Here is a 17,527-nt window from a genome sequence, read left to right as displayed (position 1 = left end):
TCCGAAGCGCTGTGTTTCTTTCCTGGATTATTGCTCGATTTAAGACACAGGGCCGGTTCCTGACTTCCTTTTCCCCTCTCCCCAGAGCAGAAGAGCTACCCATAGAAATCAATGCAGAAATTCCGATTTGTTACCATGATGGTTGCGTCTGAGCACCAGCGCGCCCTGCCTCGAGCAGAAGGCGGCAGCAGAAATCAAGCCTTACTACATGGGTGTGCAAAACGGTATTTATTTATTTAGGTTTTAAACATTTAAAATGCAGCGCTTTGCTCTGCCCTCCTTTATCCTCTCCAGCAAGTGGGATCACGCGCTGAGATAAAACGGGTTCGGAGTTGTTGTTTTTAATTCGCGCGCGGGCTGCGAGAGGCGAGGAACCGTTTGTACCACGTGACGGCGAGAGGCCGGTCTCTTTCCCTTCTCCCCCCTTGTAGATTTCCCTCCCCAATCGGCGCTGCCTCACGTGACCATCACGTAGCCCGTAACCCTACGGTGGCCCGGCGAGTTCCGCTCGTTTCCTAGGAAACGGCGGCTGACGCCTGGCGCGGATGGGGCCGAGTCGCTCCGCGGACCCTCGTCGTCCCACGAAGAGTTCCGCCTCGGCAGGTGAAGTCCCGCCAGGGGATATAGAAGCGAGCCGTCACCTTCTCGGGGTGGTGAGGGGGGGGGTGAGAAAGAAACGGGCCACCTATGACGAGGCCTCTCAGCCCTGCCGGAGCGGGGGCGGGGGCTGGTCCCTGGGAACTTGAAGAGGGAATAAGCAGATGCAAAAAGGTAGAGCTGTCAACAGGTGTGGCAGATGCGAGGAGCCTTTGTCTCCCTGTGAATCAGGTGTAAAGCCCCCCCTCCCCCCGCCGCATTTCCTACTTCTAAGCGCCCTCCCTCGCTTGCCAGCGTTGGAAACAGAATGCTGGGCACTTAAAATTGCCCTCTTCCTCATCAAGCAACGCAAATCCATATGGCTCATACCTCAAGCTGCTCATATCCACCTGTATCTATATGCAAGTCTGCATATACAGACTTGGGCCACGCAGTTGAAACTGATCTCTCTGATTTTCAGTACGGCTAATTACGTTTAGTAGGACAGGTGGGCTCAGGCTGGCAGCTCAGGAAATCCATAAGGTGGCAGTCCTATGCATGCTTTCCTGGGAGTAAGCACCATTGCACTCAAAGGGCTGAGTTAAAACAGGTATAGGATTATAATGTAAGCTTTCCTTAGACACTTTGTTAAATTTCTTTGATGATAAATGCAGATAAATTGAGGCACTACAGATGAAGGAATAGGATTTTTAGTTTTTACAAAAGGCCGAAATATTTTCTTTCTTTTTTTCTTTCTGTACTTAGCTGTAAAGCAATACAATATTATTTCTTGTGCCTTTTTTTATTTAAAAAAGCAGATTAGATTATGTGTCATGAGAGGTGGCATTTGTAATCTTCTTACCGTGTTTTCTGAGACTTTTTCCATGTGCTTACATAACAATACCTTATTTAATTGAATTCTCTGCAGTCATCCCTGTTGTTTTATATTGTAGTGCCATGTAGGTTTCAGAAGAACAATGAGCAAGATATGGAAAATATGCTTTGTGATAAACTTCCCAAATTGGGATTTGTTTTTGATATTTTGTGTCGGCACTTGACACATCTAGAGAGCTTTAAAATGTCCTATTAGAGACCAATCAAGACACTTCTCATTTACTTTTTATATATATAGTATATATTCCTGGATCATGAATTACTTGAAGAAGGTTTAAAGGCCTGTTGTTCACCCATATTGGCTCAGGAAGGGATTTTCTTTGAGAGGTAAGTTTGCTTGTATTCATAGTGACAATTGCTTTATTTACATTTTGGGAAGTGTTTTATTAAGAATAATAATGATAATGATAATAATAATAATAATAATAATAATATCTTTATTATTTAGTTATCTGAACAAAAATATTTGAGATCTTTGACTAGAACATAGCTAAGGAGATATCCAAGTTGTACAACATAGCAAAACATGGTACATCTAACTATTTCAATCTCAGGATCATTTCTCTTGTGTTAGTTGAATGGAGTGGGTGGCTTATAGGAAATAATTGTTTTGTTTGCTTGTTGTTTATTTATATGGAGCCATCAGCATTCAATGTGTTTTATAGAGTAATGTAACAAAAGACGGGTTTTGACTTACAAGATAAGAATTCGTTTTAATAGAATTACATATCCTCCAACATTTCTCCTATGAAAATAGGGATGTCCCATTCCATAATGATAATTTTACTAGATAGATAATTTATTACGGTTGGAGACCAGCTTATAAAACACACTTGGGGGTACAATCCCAGAAGGAAAACAAACATTTAAAACAATGTGCAACAATAAATTTACAATTTATAAACGCAATAAGTTTATAGTATAGACACTTAAAACTTTAAGATAAGCTACTTCAGAGAGATAACAATAATTTTACTATTTATACCACACACATCTTACTGGGTTGCCCCAGCCACTCTTGGCAGCTTCCAACATATATAAAAACGTAATAAAACAGTAAGCATTTTTTTTAAAAACTTCCCTATACAGAATTGCCTTCTGATGGCTCAGGGAGGGGGGGTGTCAGATAATTCCATACCCTCCACCATTTCTCCAGTGAAAATAGAGACATCCTAATAAAAAGCGGGACATTCCAGGATCAAATCAAAATCTGGGACGGCTTCTCTAAGTCAGGGATGTCCCTGGAAAATAGGGACACTTGGAGGATCTGCAATTAACTCATGGAAGACATGGCTTTCAGTCTCTCTTGTGAGAAATGACAAAATTCCAGCAAGCTTATTATCTTCCACGGAAAGAACTTTATGTAAGAAGAGCTTTCATTTTAAGACTCTGGTATTTACATAAGAATGCAGAAGTAAGTGACTTTCGGAGCATGACTTTAAAGAGCATTAGAGTTGTGTTGGGTCAGACCAAGGGCCTTCTACTCCAGCATGAATGGTTTGTTAAAGGTTGTCAAACAAGTATGCTAAGAGCAGATTGGAAGGTTGTACATTAAAAATTCAAATACTTGGCAGCAATAATTTAATTTGTGCTTTATTCTGTTTTTGTTGTTCATGCCGTTTCTTTTATTATTTACTTGGTAATTTCAGGGATTTGCGAGTTTAAACGCAGTTGCTGATTATGGCTCACCGGTTTTCAAAAGAAGACCTAGATGAACAGTTTGAACAGTTTTTGAAAGAGGTATTGTTATACTTTTTTTTCTTTACTGTATTCTTTCAGAGACAAACTGCAGTTTGGCTAAACTTATTAACATCTATGATTGGCTTACAAGAGATGAATTCCGATTTATGGAATTAACTTTTGGAAGGCAGAGCTTTCATTTTCTTTTGTGAGAAATGGCAAAATATACATCTCTCTTTAGCTTGTTCCTAATTTTTGCAGAGCTTGGTGTAAACAGGTCATGTTCTTTATTAGTGCGTTTGGCTGTTAAGTATTTCCTGTAAATGAAAGGTTCCATAGCTAGTCACTGTTAGACCTGTGACAGTGCGTGATCCATCAGTGAGACTCCTGGTTATCATTCTTTATTGGATACCATAGCAGGGATCCTGTTGCTTCCTTTCTAATGAGAGGAGAAGCAACTACAGTGTGCACATCATAACCATTGCCATATATATGTTAGGGTGATGTTAGTTCAGCAGTTAATGCACATAGAAGCCAGCCATTCTGCACATTCACCAGGCCTCATTGAGAATGTGCACATAATCTGTCCAGTGTTTTGCACTCTGGATTCAACAATGGAATTGATTCAACTAACTGGTCCTGCTAGTGAAAGCCTTATAAAGGACTTCCGCTAGTGTAATGCAACTTCCCCCCACCCTTCCCCACCCAGCCCCCAAATCAGCTCTGCAGAGAACTCCAGAACAGTGCACAGCAGGAGGAGAGGAGAGATTGTTTCATCAGACAAGCAGAAATGCTTCCACAGTTGGAATGTTTATAACAGCATGATGTTGAACTCCTCCTTGTATACTTAGGGCAGTAGTCCATGCTAGTCCTACTCAGAGTAGACATGTTGAAGTTAATGAACATGACTAACTTAAGTTCATTAATTTTTAGTGGGTCTGCTCTAAGTAGGACTTGGTTGACTACAACAGGCCTTGGACACTGTGCATATCTCAACTGCATTTTGTACATTCTCTGGACTCTTGAGGAATGTGTTTATCTGTATTTTAGTACTGCCTCCCATGCTGCTATTAAGCATAGTCCTATATGGCGTGTCTACAATTGAAGGATTGAAACTAAATCCTTCGAAGACAGAGGTCCTATGGCTAGGTCAGGATGGCATGGGGATGAGGGACCAACTCCCTTCTCTTGCGGGGGCCCAATTAGTGCCATTGCCTTCTGTTAAGAGTTTGGGTGTAATCCTTGATGCCTCCCTTTCCATGGAGGCGCAAGTTAACAGCAACAGCCAAGGCAACATTTTTCCACCTTTGCCGCATCAAGCAATTGGTCCCTTACCTTTCCCGCCCTGACCTGGCCACAGTGATCCATGCGACGGTCATCTCCAGGCTTGACTACTGTAATTCGCTCTATGCGGGGCTGCCCTTGAAGCTGTCCCAGAAACTCCAGCGGGTACAGAATGCTGCAGCGAGGCTCCTCACGGGGTCTCTGCTATGGGAGCATATTCACCCAGTGCTTTTCAAGCTGCACTGGCTCCCGGTGGAGTACAGGGTCAGATTTAAGGTGCTGCTTTTGACCTTTAAAGCCCTTCACGGCCTAGGACCCTCGTACCTACGGGACCGCCTCTCCTGGTATGCCCCACGGAGAGCCTCAAGGTCCATAAATAACAACACCCTAGTGGTCCCAGGCCCTAAAGAAGTTAGATTGGCTTCAACCAGAGCCAGGGCCTTTTCAACTCTGGCTCCGGCCTGGTGGAACGCTCTGCCTCATGAGACCAGGGCCCTGCAGGATCTGATTTCTTTCCGCAGGGCCTGTAAGACAGAGTTGTTCCGCCTGGCCTTTGGCTTGGAGCCAATTTGATTCCCTCCCTCTCTCTCTCTTTTTCCCCCCCCTTTCTTTTCCTTCTCCTCCTGCGATGAGGCTACATTTTAATATTTTAATGTTCCATTATTTTAATGTATTTTATTTTTGTTTTTAAGTTGTAACCATTCATCTTGTTTTTATTATTGCTTGTAAGCCGCTCTGAGCCCGGCCTTGGCTGGGGAGGGCGGGGTATAAATAAAATATTATTATTATTATTATTACAAGCACATTTTGTGTGTCTGTGTAAGTGTAACCACACACTTGTAACCCACACATTGTGTGGACACTCAGGGTTGTATCCAGCTCACGACAGACCCACCGAAATAAACAAAGTTAAGTTAGTCATGTCCATTAATTTCAGTGTGTCTACTCTATTACTTAGTTGGATGCAACTCTCATCTTTTGTAAAATGCTTCATGGTGCATGCCATTAATGAGGCAACCTGGTTTAATTACACTGTATGCTAGTTTTTCAATGCTACTATCATGCTACATTTGGCTTTCCAATAAGAACCATTGTTATTTAGATCCAAATCTCACCGCTAACTCTATCTAACTGCTTTGTATAGTCCATGATTTTGCACGGACATACAGAGGGTTTTTCTGTCTGTCAAACCGGGGCTTGGACGGTACAGCTAAAAAGGCCTGGATAATTCCTTTCTTTTTTCAGTCTTTCTCATTATGGTCATGTTCATGCAATTTATATATCAGGGACCCATAATGCCATTTTTTTCTGTAAGTGTTTTCTTTCCCAGCTGTTACTCTACTGGTTTTGAAGTTGACAAGATGGCTAGACATAGAAGGTTTCCAGATCTCTGTTGTAACATCTGGGGACATTTCAGTTTCTTCAGTTACAATGCTCTGAGGAGTGTCGGCATCATCCTAGTTCCACTTGCTGAGCAGAGGATGCAGTTAGTCGCAAAGAAATAGCAAGTGATAACAGAACTTGCATCAAGCACCTGTCAGTAGCTCCCAATGCAGTTGTTTTGTGGCTTCAGTGTTGCATTTGAACTTGTGCTCTGCCTTAAAAACAGAACTTAACTTTGACTTTGTTATTTATATGCTATGCATTAAAATTATATTAAAAACATAAATCTGCTTTCTCTGGATAGTTCAATAGCTTGGAAAAGTAGAAATAAATGCTGTTATTTTGTCTTTACCACTTACTTAAGGGCTGCTTCGTATGCTATGTTTCAATACTTGAAATGTCTAGAAAAAGTCTATACTATTTACATTACTGTGGGTTGATTCAGATGTAAGACCAAACAATGGTTTGTGTTTAGACTTTAAAACAAAAAAAAACCTTTAAAATGTATTTAATTAAAATCATTTCTAAACTACATGATACTTAAAAAAAATTCTAAGCAGCTCACAAGCAGTACAGATCAACATAAAAGCCGTGAAACAATCTCACAATAAATAAAAGATAAAACAGAAGACCTGTAGTTCAGTCTTCAATCTTATGGATCAGGGAAAGCCTGCACAAACAGATGCACCTTTACAAGACTTCTGAAGCAAATAATTAATGTTGTGTCACCTACAGCAGAAGAAAAGACATTCTAAAGTGTAGGGAAAACCTTGGAAAATGATGATATTTTGTCACCACCCTATGATATTCTGTAGTGTGCAGTGCCACAAGTAACAATTTCCCCATATCATCTAAGTGATCTTAGAAGTCTGCAAGCAATCCTTTGGGTAATTGTTGTGTTCTGCACATGGTTGTACAGAAAGTCCTTGGCATATGTCTGCAGGTTCTGCTACAAGTACATAAGCGTCTTTCTTTCCCTTCTCAGGAATGACAGTGATGAGAAATACTGGGGAGTAGTCAGAGATTAATTTGTCAGCTAAAACAGAAGAAGAGAGGCTAGAAACCGCACAAATATCACACTTTGCCATAGAATATCAGTACTCTGATCCTCCGGTAAATTACCATGGAATTGATCATCAATATTAGTTAAGACCCATTGAATTGCTGCCATATGCTGAACTCTCTTTGAGATCAGTGGGTCTTAAAAAAGCTTAACTTTGAACAGGTCTCATGTCCTATTTTATGGAGACCCAAGAAAATAAACCGTAACAGCACAAGTGATTCTTGCTTCTGATTCAGTCCCTTTCAGATGATTCACTTGGAAATGAGCCGAAGAAAAAATCCAGCATTCCTGACACTGTTGGGCAGGCCACAAATAAAGAACTGAAGAAGAATCCTGTGCCGTGGTGGATATCCGAGGACGATTCCGATAACGGTAGTGAATTCTGTTTAGATTCTGTGTAATGTTTTTACTACTTGTGACCACAAGATGGCAATCAAGGCCTTTTGTGTTCATAGTTTTTATGATTATTATTTTTTACAAATAGAATTATTGACGTTCCTGTGTTAGATAAAGTAATTTTCAGTTTTAAAGATGCTGTTCTTAAAATACAGACTACTCAAGCAAGCCATTGTGGAACCTGTGTGTCAAAGTAGGTGAGCGATGCAGCCTCTGCATGCAAAAACATTTTCTCTGAATACTGTTTGATTTTACTTATGCAAAGTTCTTGTACAAACATCTTGTTTTAAGAAGATGACTGTTCTGCATATTGAGCGCTTCTTTCCAGGTCACATACTGGTTCCAGAAGCACAAATTAGGTAGGCTCATATTTAGTTGTGAATCAGTTTCTCTCTTATCCCTAGTCAAGTGCAGTAGTGCCTAAGGAGTGAATTCACATTATTTTGGGCCTCATATTTGGTGAAGGATTTGTAAGGTTACGCGAGGACAAAAGTGTTGCATGGAGAGTGCAGTCAGGAATGTATGGCACCTGATTGAGATAGTATACTTTGATTCCTTTGGTCTTCAGCCAAGGTTGCATTGGCCAGCGGTGACTGTTTCCAGTCATGGACTTCTATACTTGGCATGCTAAGACATTGATGCTGTCTCAAAGGTGCTTGACCCTGCCATTTATTAAATCCTTTTTCAGACTTAACTTGTTTGTTTGCTTTTTGGTAACCTCTCCAAAAAAAAATTGACATGATGTCTTCCTTGGCTTTCTGCACATGTTGTTTTTCTTTCATTTCCCAAGCTTCTAAAACAAACAGATTTATCAAACAAGAAAATGAGAAGAAACTCATTGGAGCAAAAGATGAAATGATTGAAGATAATGAAAACAAATCACCACTTTCAAATAACCATTCTGGTACTAGATTTAGTAACCCTTTTTAGAGATCAGCTTTGCAATAGTTGTGCTATATTGCAAGCCAAAATCAATTATTTCCCAGAAATAATGGTTTTCCTTTGTTTGATACCAGTTCTGATCAAACAGATATTGGCTTTAATTATGTGTGCTATCACCAACAGTATTTGGTGAACGCAACTTTGACTTGGGTAAAAAATCTCATGCTTTTTTAGGCAACATACAAAAGTATGTAAATATGATATGAATTAATTGTGTAATCTTGAGCTATGTGTAGAGATGATGCATGGTGCAGTTCTCAGCCAGGAATTAGGATTGCACGAATTCAATCTAAATATTAAACCAGTTATTATAATCACATCCTTTATTCATTTTTACTGTTAAGTTTCATTGCAAACAGTGCTTGAGCAAACCAGTTTTGTTTTGTTTTTTACACTGAGCATCCTGACTCCATGAACGTGTGCAATATTTCTTGTAAAGCATTAAATAAATAGTTTGGTGTATACTTCAAGGAAGCGTAATTTAGCCAAAGAACTGTGTGGTGTTGTTTTCGAGGAGTTGTCTAATTGTGGTGCACTTCTAGCTGCAGTGTGAAAATAGCTAGATATTGAGTCATTTTTTTCAGCTTGGTAACAAAATTTACCCTTCTTTTTTTGGTCCCTAACCCATTACCTGTACACTTGTGACTGTTTGTGTGTAGTTAAAGTAGTTGCTCCTAAACCCTTTTCAAGTGCATCCCACAGCAAGGCACTGGCTAAGTACAAAACACTGGAAAAATCCCTTAAGGCAAAGAAAAGTGTGTGTTCTAACAAAGAAGAAATCTCTGCTAACAACAACCATGACCATACTAAGGGTAACAAGCCTAAACTGGTTTTTCAGTATGATTTTTGAAATTATTATTTAAAAGAACTATCCACACATATAGCCTTTTCGTTAAAAAGTGCCACTGAATGTAGTCTGTTCTTTTTTACAGCTATAAATTGTTGTCTGTTTTTAACTTTTTTATATGACTTTAATTGCATGTTTTATATATTATTGATGTAAACTGCTTTGATGTTTTTCTTTCTATAGTACAGCAGAATATAAATATTTTTTATCAATCAATATACTGCTGAATGGGCTTCATTAAGTAAGCAGGGCTCTGTTTCCTGGCCTATGTTTGAATCTAGTTATTCATTTTGCAACTTATGAAATATCCTAGGTTTTTCATAAAAAATCTTTCAATGATTTATTAATAGAACTTCCAACCTAGTTATCAGCTATAATGTAGGAGCCAGTGGTGCAGGAGTTAACGTGAGTGAATGTCTATTATTTTTAGAAATAATCTAGAAAATGAAGTTGCCAGGATAGTGCGCTTTGTGAAATAGAGTTGTGAAAGCAAAGATCCATCGTTGGAATCGAGAGAGCCCTGTGCACTGGCTTCCATGTGGGCCTTGGGGATGTACTGATTATCTCTTCCAGTTGCAGCCCTCAAGAAGCTTTTAGACAGTCCGTAAACTATACGGACCAATGAAGGGATTTTTGACACCTTAGTAGTGCAGTGCACTTTTATTTCTCCTCCAAAATAAAGATTGCTTTCTCCCACATGCACCTCCCCAAATCTTGAGATCCTCTTCAGAGACGCTGCTTACTAGGGAGAGGACTTTTCAGTAGTTGAGCTGCAGCTATGTGACCACCTCCCTGGTGAGACTCGCCTGGCACTTTGTTTTTTATTATTTCGGTGCCTGATAATACGTTTTTGATTTTCTTCAGGCCTGACAAAATGTGTGATTTTTCATAATTGTAAACCACTGTTTACATGTTGTGCATTGTTTAGCCTTACAGTGAAACCGGTTTTATCTCTATCCCTGCTGACGTGTTGTTTTTAAAGCTACGATTTGTTTTTTATGGTATCTATTTTATGTTTGCAAGGCATCCAAAGATCAGTGTTGTGGGGCAACCTATATAAATTCCAAAAATAAAACTGTGTTCCAGCATGGATTTTTATGTCAGACTTTCCTTCCCCCTCCTCCTTTTGTTTTAAGGAATACGCAGCACAAGTAGTAGTTTCCTGAAGTCGCGAAGGCTTTCTCATGCTATCCTGGAAGTAGACGAAGATCATGCGGGAAGCATTCAGCTCCAGCAACCTAGTGGGGTTTCGGTTTCTTTAAGCAAAGATAGCCTGGAAACTAACGGTAAAACTGCTTCAGACCTCAAACTTCCCTCTCCCCCAGCCCTACTCAGCTTTATTTGGCAGATTAAATAACTGTTAAATTATATGTTGAATATGAACTGACCCCCTTAAAATAATATGATACTTATTTTTACACTGGCACTAAAACTTGGGAGATGCTGCAATCAATTGATGTTATATAGTGCTGTTCAGTCCTTTAGTGTTCTCTGAATTGCTCTCATTACAAATTACTTCAGTCCCTCAGTCTGTTCCAGCCATAGGAGCTCTGGTGCACACATGCAGCTCTCCTACTCGGAACATCTTCTCTATTGGTTTCCATGAAGTTATACACAACTACACCAGAGTTTTGTGAGCACTCGGTGCCAGTTTCATAAACACTCAAGAAATGTATAATGCTCATGAAACTCTGCTATTTTTAGAATAGGTTTGTTTAAGATCAAGTCATACATTTTTGGGCATTATCTCTGCATTTTCTTGATTTCTCACTTAAGGCAGTGCCTGGACACTAGACAATTTTCCCCTGCAATTACCTTCTTACAAAAATTGATATTAATTTGCTGTACTTATTTATATTCTGGTGCTTTTAAATTTAGATTCAGTTGTGGCTTCAGGGCCTCATGAGATCTTTTTGGGAGCCGGATTGGATACTTTAGAAGAACAAGAGGAAAAGGAGAAGTTCTTTGCTGATCTTGAGAAAGGAGCATCATCTACAGTAGACTATTCTAGATTGAATAAGGAGCTGGATTCCAATGATTCTGAAGGATTAAGAGCATTTCTACGGTAAAGTTAAAATAAAAATAGTTGTAGTAATATTCAGAACTCTAAACATTCCTGTGATATTTTTCAGTAATAGTTTCTTAAGCAGGGCATAATAATATCCAGTTTTTCTAATGATGAAACCTCAATTCTCTGCTTTGAACTGTGCAAATTAAATCTTCATCTTATGGCTCACCGTATTCAGGATTCTGATTGAATTTGTGGCTAACCTGTAGGCCTCCAGCTGTTGCTGGACTCCAACTCCCATCTGCCCCAGTCAATGTGGACAGTACTTGGGGTTGATGGGAGTTGTAGTACAACAACATCTGAAGGACCACAGGTTCCTCCTCCCTGTTTTAAAACATGACTTAATTGTGAGTGTGCTCCTCGCCCTCTCTTATGACTCCCCCCTGCGCATTCTGCACACAGCAGATTAGCCACAGTGTGGCTTGTCATGTCACGTGGACCCAGATAATGTTTTTTTTGTTTGTTTCAAACAAGCAGTAAGTCAATAATAATTATAATACTGTACTAATAATTATACTATAGCCTGTTTGTGCTGCACATGGAAGCAGGAGGGCTAGGAGGCACATTTGCTATGAAGCCAATGTTTAAAACAGACCATGGCTTAGTGTCGAGAGTTCTGTACTACTTGCAAAGTTGTCTATTTTGCATAGTTTAGATTTGTTTTTTTAATTTTTAGAATTGTTAACTCCAGAACAGCAGAGCAGTCTGAACTATGAGCATGAAAACAAATTTGTTCTGTCTAATACTGCTGAGCGAGAGACCTTTTCCTAGAAGTAGTACTGTCATATTTTGCAGAAATCACTCTGAAGCCAAACACTCTGAAGAAGGCATTGAAGATGAACCAAGGAACCATGAAAAATCTGGTAACTGTACTTCAGTGTTTTATTATCATTTGCTTTAAAGACAGCATTTTATGGATAATAATTTCACTAATGAAGTGAATGATCCATGTTGTTTAAAACTGAGTAATTCTAATAAATCCATGCAGGTCAGGTCATGATAGCCTAAAGTGGAGCGCCCATATTCAGAGCCAATAAAGCTGTAGTTACCAGAGACAAATGAAAGCATATTGCTGTCCGCCATGGGTAACAGAGTGCTGAAACAGATATATCGGGGTGGGGGGACTTTTCAGCCTGAGGGCCACATTGTCTCATGAACAACTTTCTAGGGGCCTCATGGGTGGAGCCAGAGACAAAAGTGAGTGGAGCAACATACATGACTCTTACCCTTGAGCCATAGGATACATTCCTGCGACTCAGAGGTTCTACACACACACCTCTCTTAATCCAGATAAGCAAAAGGCATTATCACAGTTCAGGGATACACTCCAGTCATGCAAAAGCACTCAAGGAGAGGATGGAGCAGATCTGGTGAGGGGTGGAGTCTGGGAAGAACAGGGTGTGGCCTGGAGAGGGGTGTGGCTTAGGGGGGAAATTCCAAGGTCTAGTCAGAAGGACCTGGAAGGCCTCTCTCAGGCTTGATGTTTTCCAACCCAAGATAAAAGTTTTAGTCTGATCAGAGAAGGTTGTTCTTACGATCTATCAGTACATGTCGGAAATATTACAGGACAGGTGGATGCTGAAGAACATTTTTCAATGCTTACTGCAGAATATCAGGTTTTTTGCAGAGCACAGTGTGCACTTTGGAAGGGACTCTGTTCCAAATGAATGAGGGTTTAAGTATTGGGTTTTTTCATGCCATCCAGGTTCTTTCTGCTAGGAGGAGGGTCGAGAGATTATCTCTTCCCCCAGAACCTTTGTCTAATACTTGAATTTGTGCAGTTCACAGTCTCCCGAAGGAGGGGGCTGAGCTGCTTACTCATGAATAAATCTGCTAATAAAAGGGTTCCAGTCTATTTCTTGTATCCATCTCTTCCTGGCTGTTTGATCTGACCCAAGGAAGAGCTATATAGAGATGTAGGGAGATGGCTGGTCCTATTTTCTTACAAAGAATTAACCGTATGCCTTGTGTCATGCACATTCCAGGTGATTATAGTGAAGATTTTGAAGAAGGTTCAGAATCTAATGAAGAAAATAAAGCTGAGCAAGTTCTTGTGACAGAAGCTAAAGTAAGCATTTTGGAAAAGCAGAACCATTTCATGTTTTGAACATTACTTATAAGTCAGCCCTGTGATTTTAGTGTCGCTTATACCCAACAAAGAACTTACCAGACATCTACAGCGCATTCCTATTCAGACACACTAAAGGGCCATTAGGATCTTTGGTAGTAGGGTAGCAGATGCTGCTGATGCTGCTGCTGATGCATCCATCCCAGACGTAATGGATGCTATTTAGTTGATAGGCTTGCTATTTAGGGTAGGGGTGGACTCTAATATTTAGTATCTGTCCAGGAATAAAACAAAGGGCAATGATAAATGTGACAAAGATCAATGTAATCTGAAAACTGCAGCAGACTTGGGGGGGGGGGGCTGGATCAGTAGCAGTACTGATGCAGAAAAAGATTAGGAGATAAAAGGCATGTTACCAAAAATACATTAACAGTGCCCAGGCATCACTCTCAGTCACAAAATAGAATAGAAAAAGGTTTGTGAATTGCAGGATATGAATGTGATAGGAAGAGAGATGGAAATCCATTTGTACATATGTGCCTTATTATTTTGATAAAGGCAGGATGAATGTCCCTGCACTGTAGTTGTATAGCAGTGATATGCTCACCATCTAAAGCATTCAAGATAATCAAAATATGTATATTTCACATCATGCATATTCATATGTATTCTCTAACTTTTTAGGAAGAAAAGACTGGCATGCTGGCTGAAGGTACAAAAAATTCACAAGATGTGGAAACGTGTTAAAAATATGGCACAGGGCTTGAATGTTTGATTGGCTGTGCTGTGCCCAATTTTGGGTGAAAAGAGTCAGAAATTATCCATAATTTTTAAATGGACCTCGGTCCTAGCTCCAGTTGTGCTGGCGACATTTGCTTTAGAGATGCTTTGCAGATATCTGTAGAAGTAAATGGTATTCCTTTTATTCCAAATTGATGCCTACTATTGCCTTCCTTTTGGAATCAGAGGATTAGCTGTAGAACTGAATATCTCCTTCCATTTGTAAAAGAGACTGAGATCCAGTAGGAGGAGGGAGAAGTCAAATGTTCACCAATCTCCCTCTCCCATTATCCTAGAGGCTCTTCCAAATCTCTGGAGGACCTTTTAAGGGAATATAGGCTTCTGCCGCTTAGAGTTTTTCTTACAGTCATTTATTGTTAGATAAAATAAACACACAGGCAAGGAGGAATAAACAAAAATCATCTCCTCCCTTAATGTAGTAATAGTGGAGTCATCAGTATTTATCGCTGTTAATCCCCATTTTTATCTGGGAGGACATGAGCAAGGTCTGGAATCAGATTATTAGTAACAGAAACCAGCACAGAGCATTGTTCTTGAGTTTTGAGAATCATTTTGAGAAGTAGTTCAGATGTGTAAATTGTGTTTATGCTGGATAATCTAAACCAGCCTTCTGCAATGCGATGCCTCCTGTACTGTTTATTGCACCTTAGCTCCTGTCAGCTTCAGCTAGCATGGTCAGTGGTCAGGAGTGATCCAGAAAAACAGGAGGGTGCCAAGTTGGCTTTAACAATAATTTTATAAGCCAGTAAAATAATTAATATATATTTGTATTAAGTTCAATATATTTATATTTTATTGCAGTTCATGGTTAGGTAAACTTCCTTGCACTGCTATCTTTCCGACCTGTCTTACTATTTTTACCCAGAAGCAATTCCCACTGAGTTCATTGTGACTTTCTTCCAAAAAAGGGTGCCTAATTGCACCTTTAGCTATGAAATTTATACCATGCTTTGGGGAAAACAAGCTAAATCTGGTAAGGGCTTGAAGCAATTGCCCAGTAGTTAAGAGCCATAGTTGGAGTTTGTACTTCAAAAATCCTTTCTAGTGAATTGCTTACTATAAAAAACGTGTTATCAATTTCCCCCTTCCACCCTGTTTATCATGAATGCCTTCTCCACTTTTGAAACATCTTCTGGCCTATGGCCCTAGCCTCAATTATTAATCAAGCAAAGCGATCCAAGCCCCCAGTGCACCATGTGGGAGGGGATGGAGGTGTCCCTCCACCTAGCCTGGCTGCCTCCACTGGCAGGGGAGCCCCACCAGCACCCAATACACCCACCCAAATAGCAGATGGGCAGAAGCTACCATTGGTAGCAGCCCTCAGAAATCCACCAAAATGAGGTGTTTCAGGGATAAGGAAGGGATGGAGGGCATATGCTGGGCCTTGAGCCAGCCCTGCTGCCACCACAGGATAGCAACAGGCCTAGTCTTGGGGTTGGCACAACAAAGAGGCTCCCCCACTCATCTTTTGCCTGGGCTAGCACAAGGGACAGAGCTGTGGATGTGGCCAAGCCACTCTGGCAAGCCCTGTTGCTCCCAGCCAGAGGTTTGGGTTGCCGCCTTATATATCTTACTCATGTGCTTTTTAAAAGCTGCTAGGGACACCTGAGATTGCTGGGGTGGCTACTTTAAAAAGTTGTACTGAAATGGCAGAAGAGCAAAGGTTAAAGTCTGTAACCCTCATATTGTCTGGTATGGGAGATACAATTGTGTTGCACGTCAGTGTTCTCTAACTTTTTTTTTGTCTGTTTTCTCTTTAGTTGTCCTTCTCGATTCCCAAGACTCGACCCTGGAGATGCAAAAGATCGGTGAGCAGCAGGATGCAGCTGTGACAGAACACCCTCTACCTCAAGAAACCGCTGCCGATGAAATGAATGGAACAGGTAAACCCTCTTTATTATTGACTACTTCTTTCCACATCTGTTAGCCATGCTGAAAACAGAAGTAAGGCAAGAGCAGTCTGTCTTGGTCAGTTCTAGCTCTCTCTGCTTCACAATTACCCTTTGATCATGTAAACATTTAGAGCCTTTTTCAGCCAAAGCTAAGCTCTTTGAAGTCATATTGATTTCAACAGGAAAGAATCAAGCATTTCAAACCGAAGAGACTTAGAAGTGCATAACTATAGCTATGTCTTCATTGCTTAATGTTTTCTCAAGGTAAAAGATTATATAGGCAATTCTTAAGTTTTGAAAATCTAGTTCTGAATTGAAGAAGAGAAAGAGAAATAAACATTTAGGAGTGATTTGCTTTGTTTTTTTCTTACTAGTTACTGAGCTTAATGGCTAAGGATGTAATTTATTTTTTTGTCACTGGACTAGTGGCAACCAATATTTAATCATGTGAACTTCAGCCTAACACTGCAATCCTGAACTTGTTTCCTTGGAAGTCGATCCTACTTAACTCTTGGGGAAATGTGCATAGGATTGTAGCCTAATGCTGCAATCCCTTATCCATTACTAGGGAGTAAGCCTCACTGAACTCAGTAGAACGTGTTTCTCAGTGGACACGATTCTACTGTTAGTATCTTAGGTAATCGTTGCTGTTGCTTTATTGACATTTCAGCTCACTTCATCTTGATTGACTTTTTCACCTGTCCCTCCTCAGGTATTTCTGGTGCACAAACGAATAGTGATATTGAAGCTTTGCATCAGGCCTACTGCCATATTGAGCAGTCTTTAGGAGATTCTGATGAGCAAAGAATTCATGGTGGCAAAATAGAAGAGAACTTGGCTAAAGATGTTTCACCGAACACAGAAGGCTGTCCCAAAAATACCTCCACTACTGATTCTGGTAAATATTGCAAATTCCCAATACAACTTTATTTTGGCATATGCACATAAAAGATTCCTGATTTATTATTGCTTCCAGCACAAGCTTATACCAACACTGGTGGCTTGGGGATGGAGTCCTTAATTCTCTTGGAATCATGTTATTTTACCTTTCCTCTCGAGACACTATTTTCTCATTTCCAGCACCCAATCCTTCTGTTTAGTAGGCTGCAGTTGCACTAGCACCAAACCACAGTTTACCGTATTTTTCGCACCATAGGACGCACCTTTTCCCCTTCAAAAATGAAGGGGGAATGTGTGTGCATCCTATGAAGCGAAGACAGCATAGCCCCGCGACCCTCTGCCGGCTGGAGAGGTGACCCGCGGCTATGGCAGGAGCCTCTATAGCCGCGCGCCACCTCTCCAGCTGGGAGAGCACACACGGGGATAAAGAAGCCCCGCTTACCCTCTCCCAGCTGGAGAGGTGACACGCAGCTATTGCAGCAGCCTCTTTAGCCGCGCGCCATCTCTCCAGCCGGGAGAGCGCGCACGAGGCTAAAGAAGCCCCCCGCGACTCTCTCCCGGCTGGAGAGGTGACACGCAGCTATGGCAGGAGCCTCTTTAGCCGCGCGCCATCTCTCCAGCTGGGACAGCGCGCACAGGGCTAAAGAAGCCCCCCGCGACCCTCTCCCGGCTGGAGAGGTGACATGGCAGGAGCCTCTATAGCCGCGCGCCTTTGCGCTGCTCCCCGACCTGC

General features: G+C 40.9%; 1 protein-coding gene across 2 annotated transcripts in view; it reads left to right on the top strand.

Moving 5' to 3' along the window:
* The first annotated feature begins 402 nt into the window (after positions 1-402).
* Positions 403-17,527, top strand: part of CEP162 (centrosomal protein 162) — a 36,797-nt gene continuing 19,672 nt past the window's right edge. Inside the window, exons 1-11 of one of the 2 annotated variants that reach the window (XM_083729917.1) lie at positions 403-603; positions 1,709-1,797; positions 3,120-3,210; positions 7,117-7,252; positions 10,202-10,351; positions 10,944-11,130; positions 11,929-11,996; positions 13,119-13,201; positions 13,886-13,913; positions 15,763-15,885; positions 16,607-16,792. In XM_083729917.1, the coding sequence (XP_083586043.1) occupies positions 3,151-3,210; positions 7,117-7,252; positions 10,202-10,351; positions 10,944-11,130; positions 11,929-11,996; positions 13,119-13,201; positions 13,886-13,913; positions 15,763-15,885; positions 16,607-16,792 (1,021 nt within the window). In that variant the 5' untranslated portion in view covers positions 403-603; positions 1,709-1,797; positions 3,120-3,150. The remainder of the gene's footprint in view (positions 604-1,708; positions 1,798-3,119; positions 3,211-7,116; positions 7,253-10,201; positions 10,352-10,943; positions 11,131-11,928; positions 11,997-13,118; positions 13,202-13,885; positions 13,914-15,762; positions 15,886-16,606; positions 16,793-17,527) is intronic. The other variant, XM_083729918.1, reaches the window with a different exon arrangement.

This window comes from Podarcis gaigeae, assembly GCF_964106915.1.
Source record: "Podarcis gaigeae genome assembly, chromosome: 3".
In the NCBI taxonomy this organism is placed as follows: domain Eukaryota; kingdom Metazoa; phylum Chordata; class Lepidosauria; order Squamata; family Lacertidae; genus Podarcis; species Podarcis gaigeae.
This window is presented reverse-complemented; position numbering and strand designations above follow the sequence as displayed.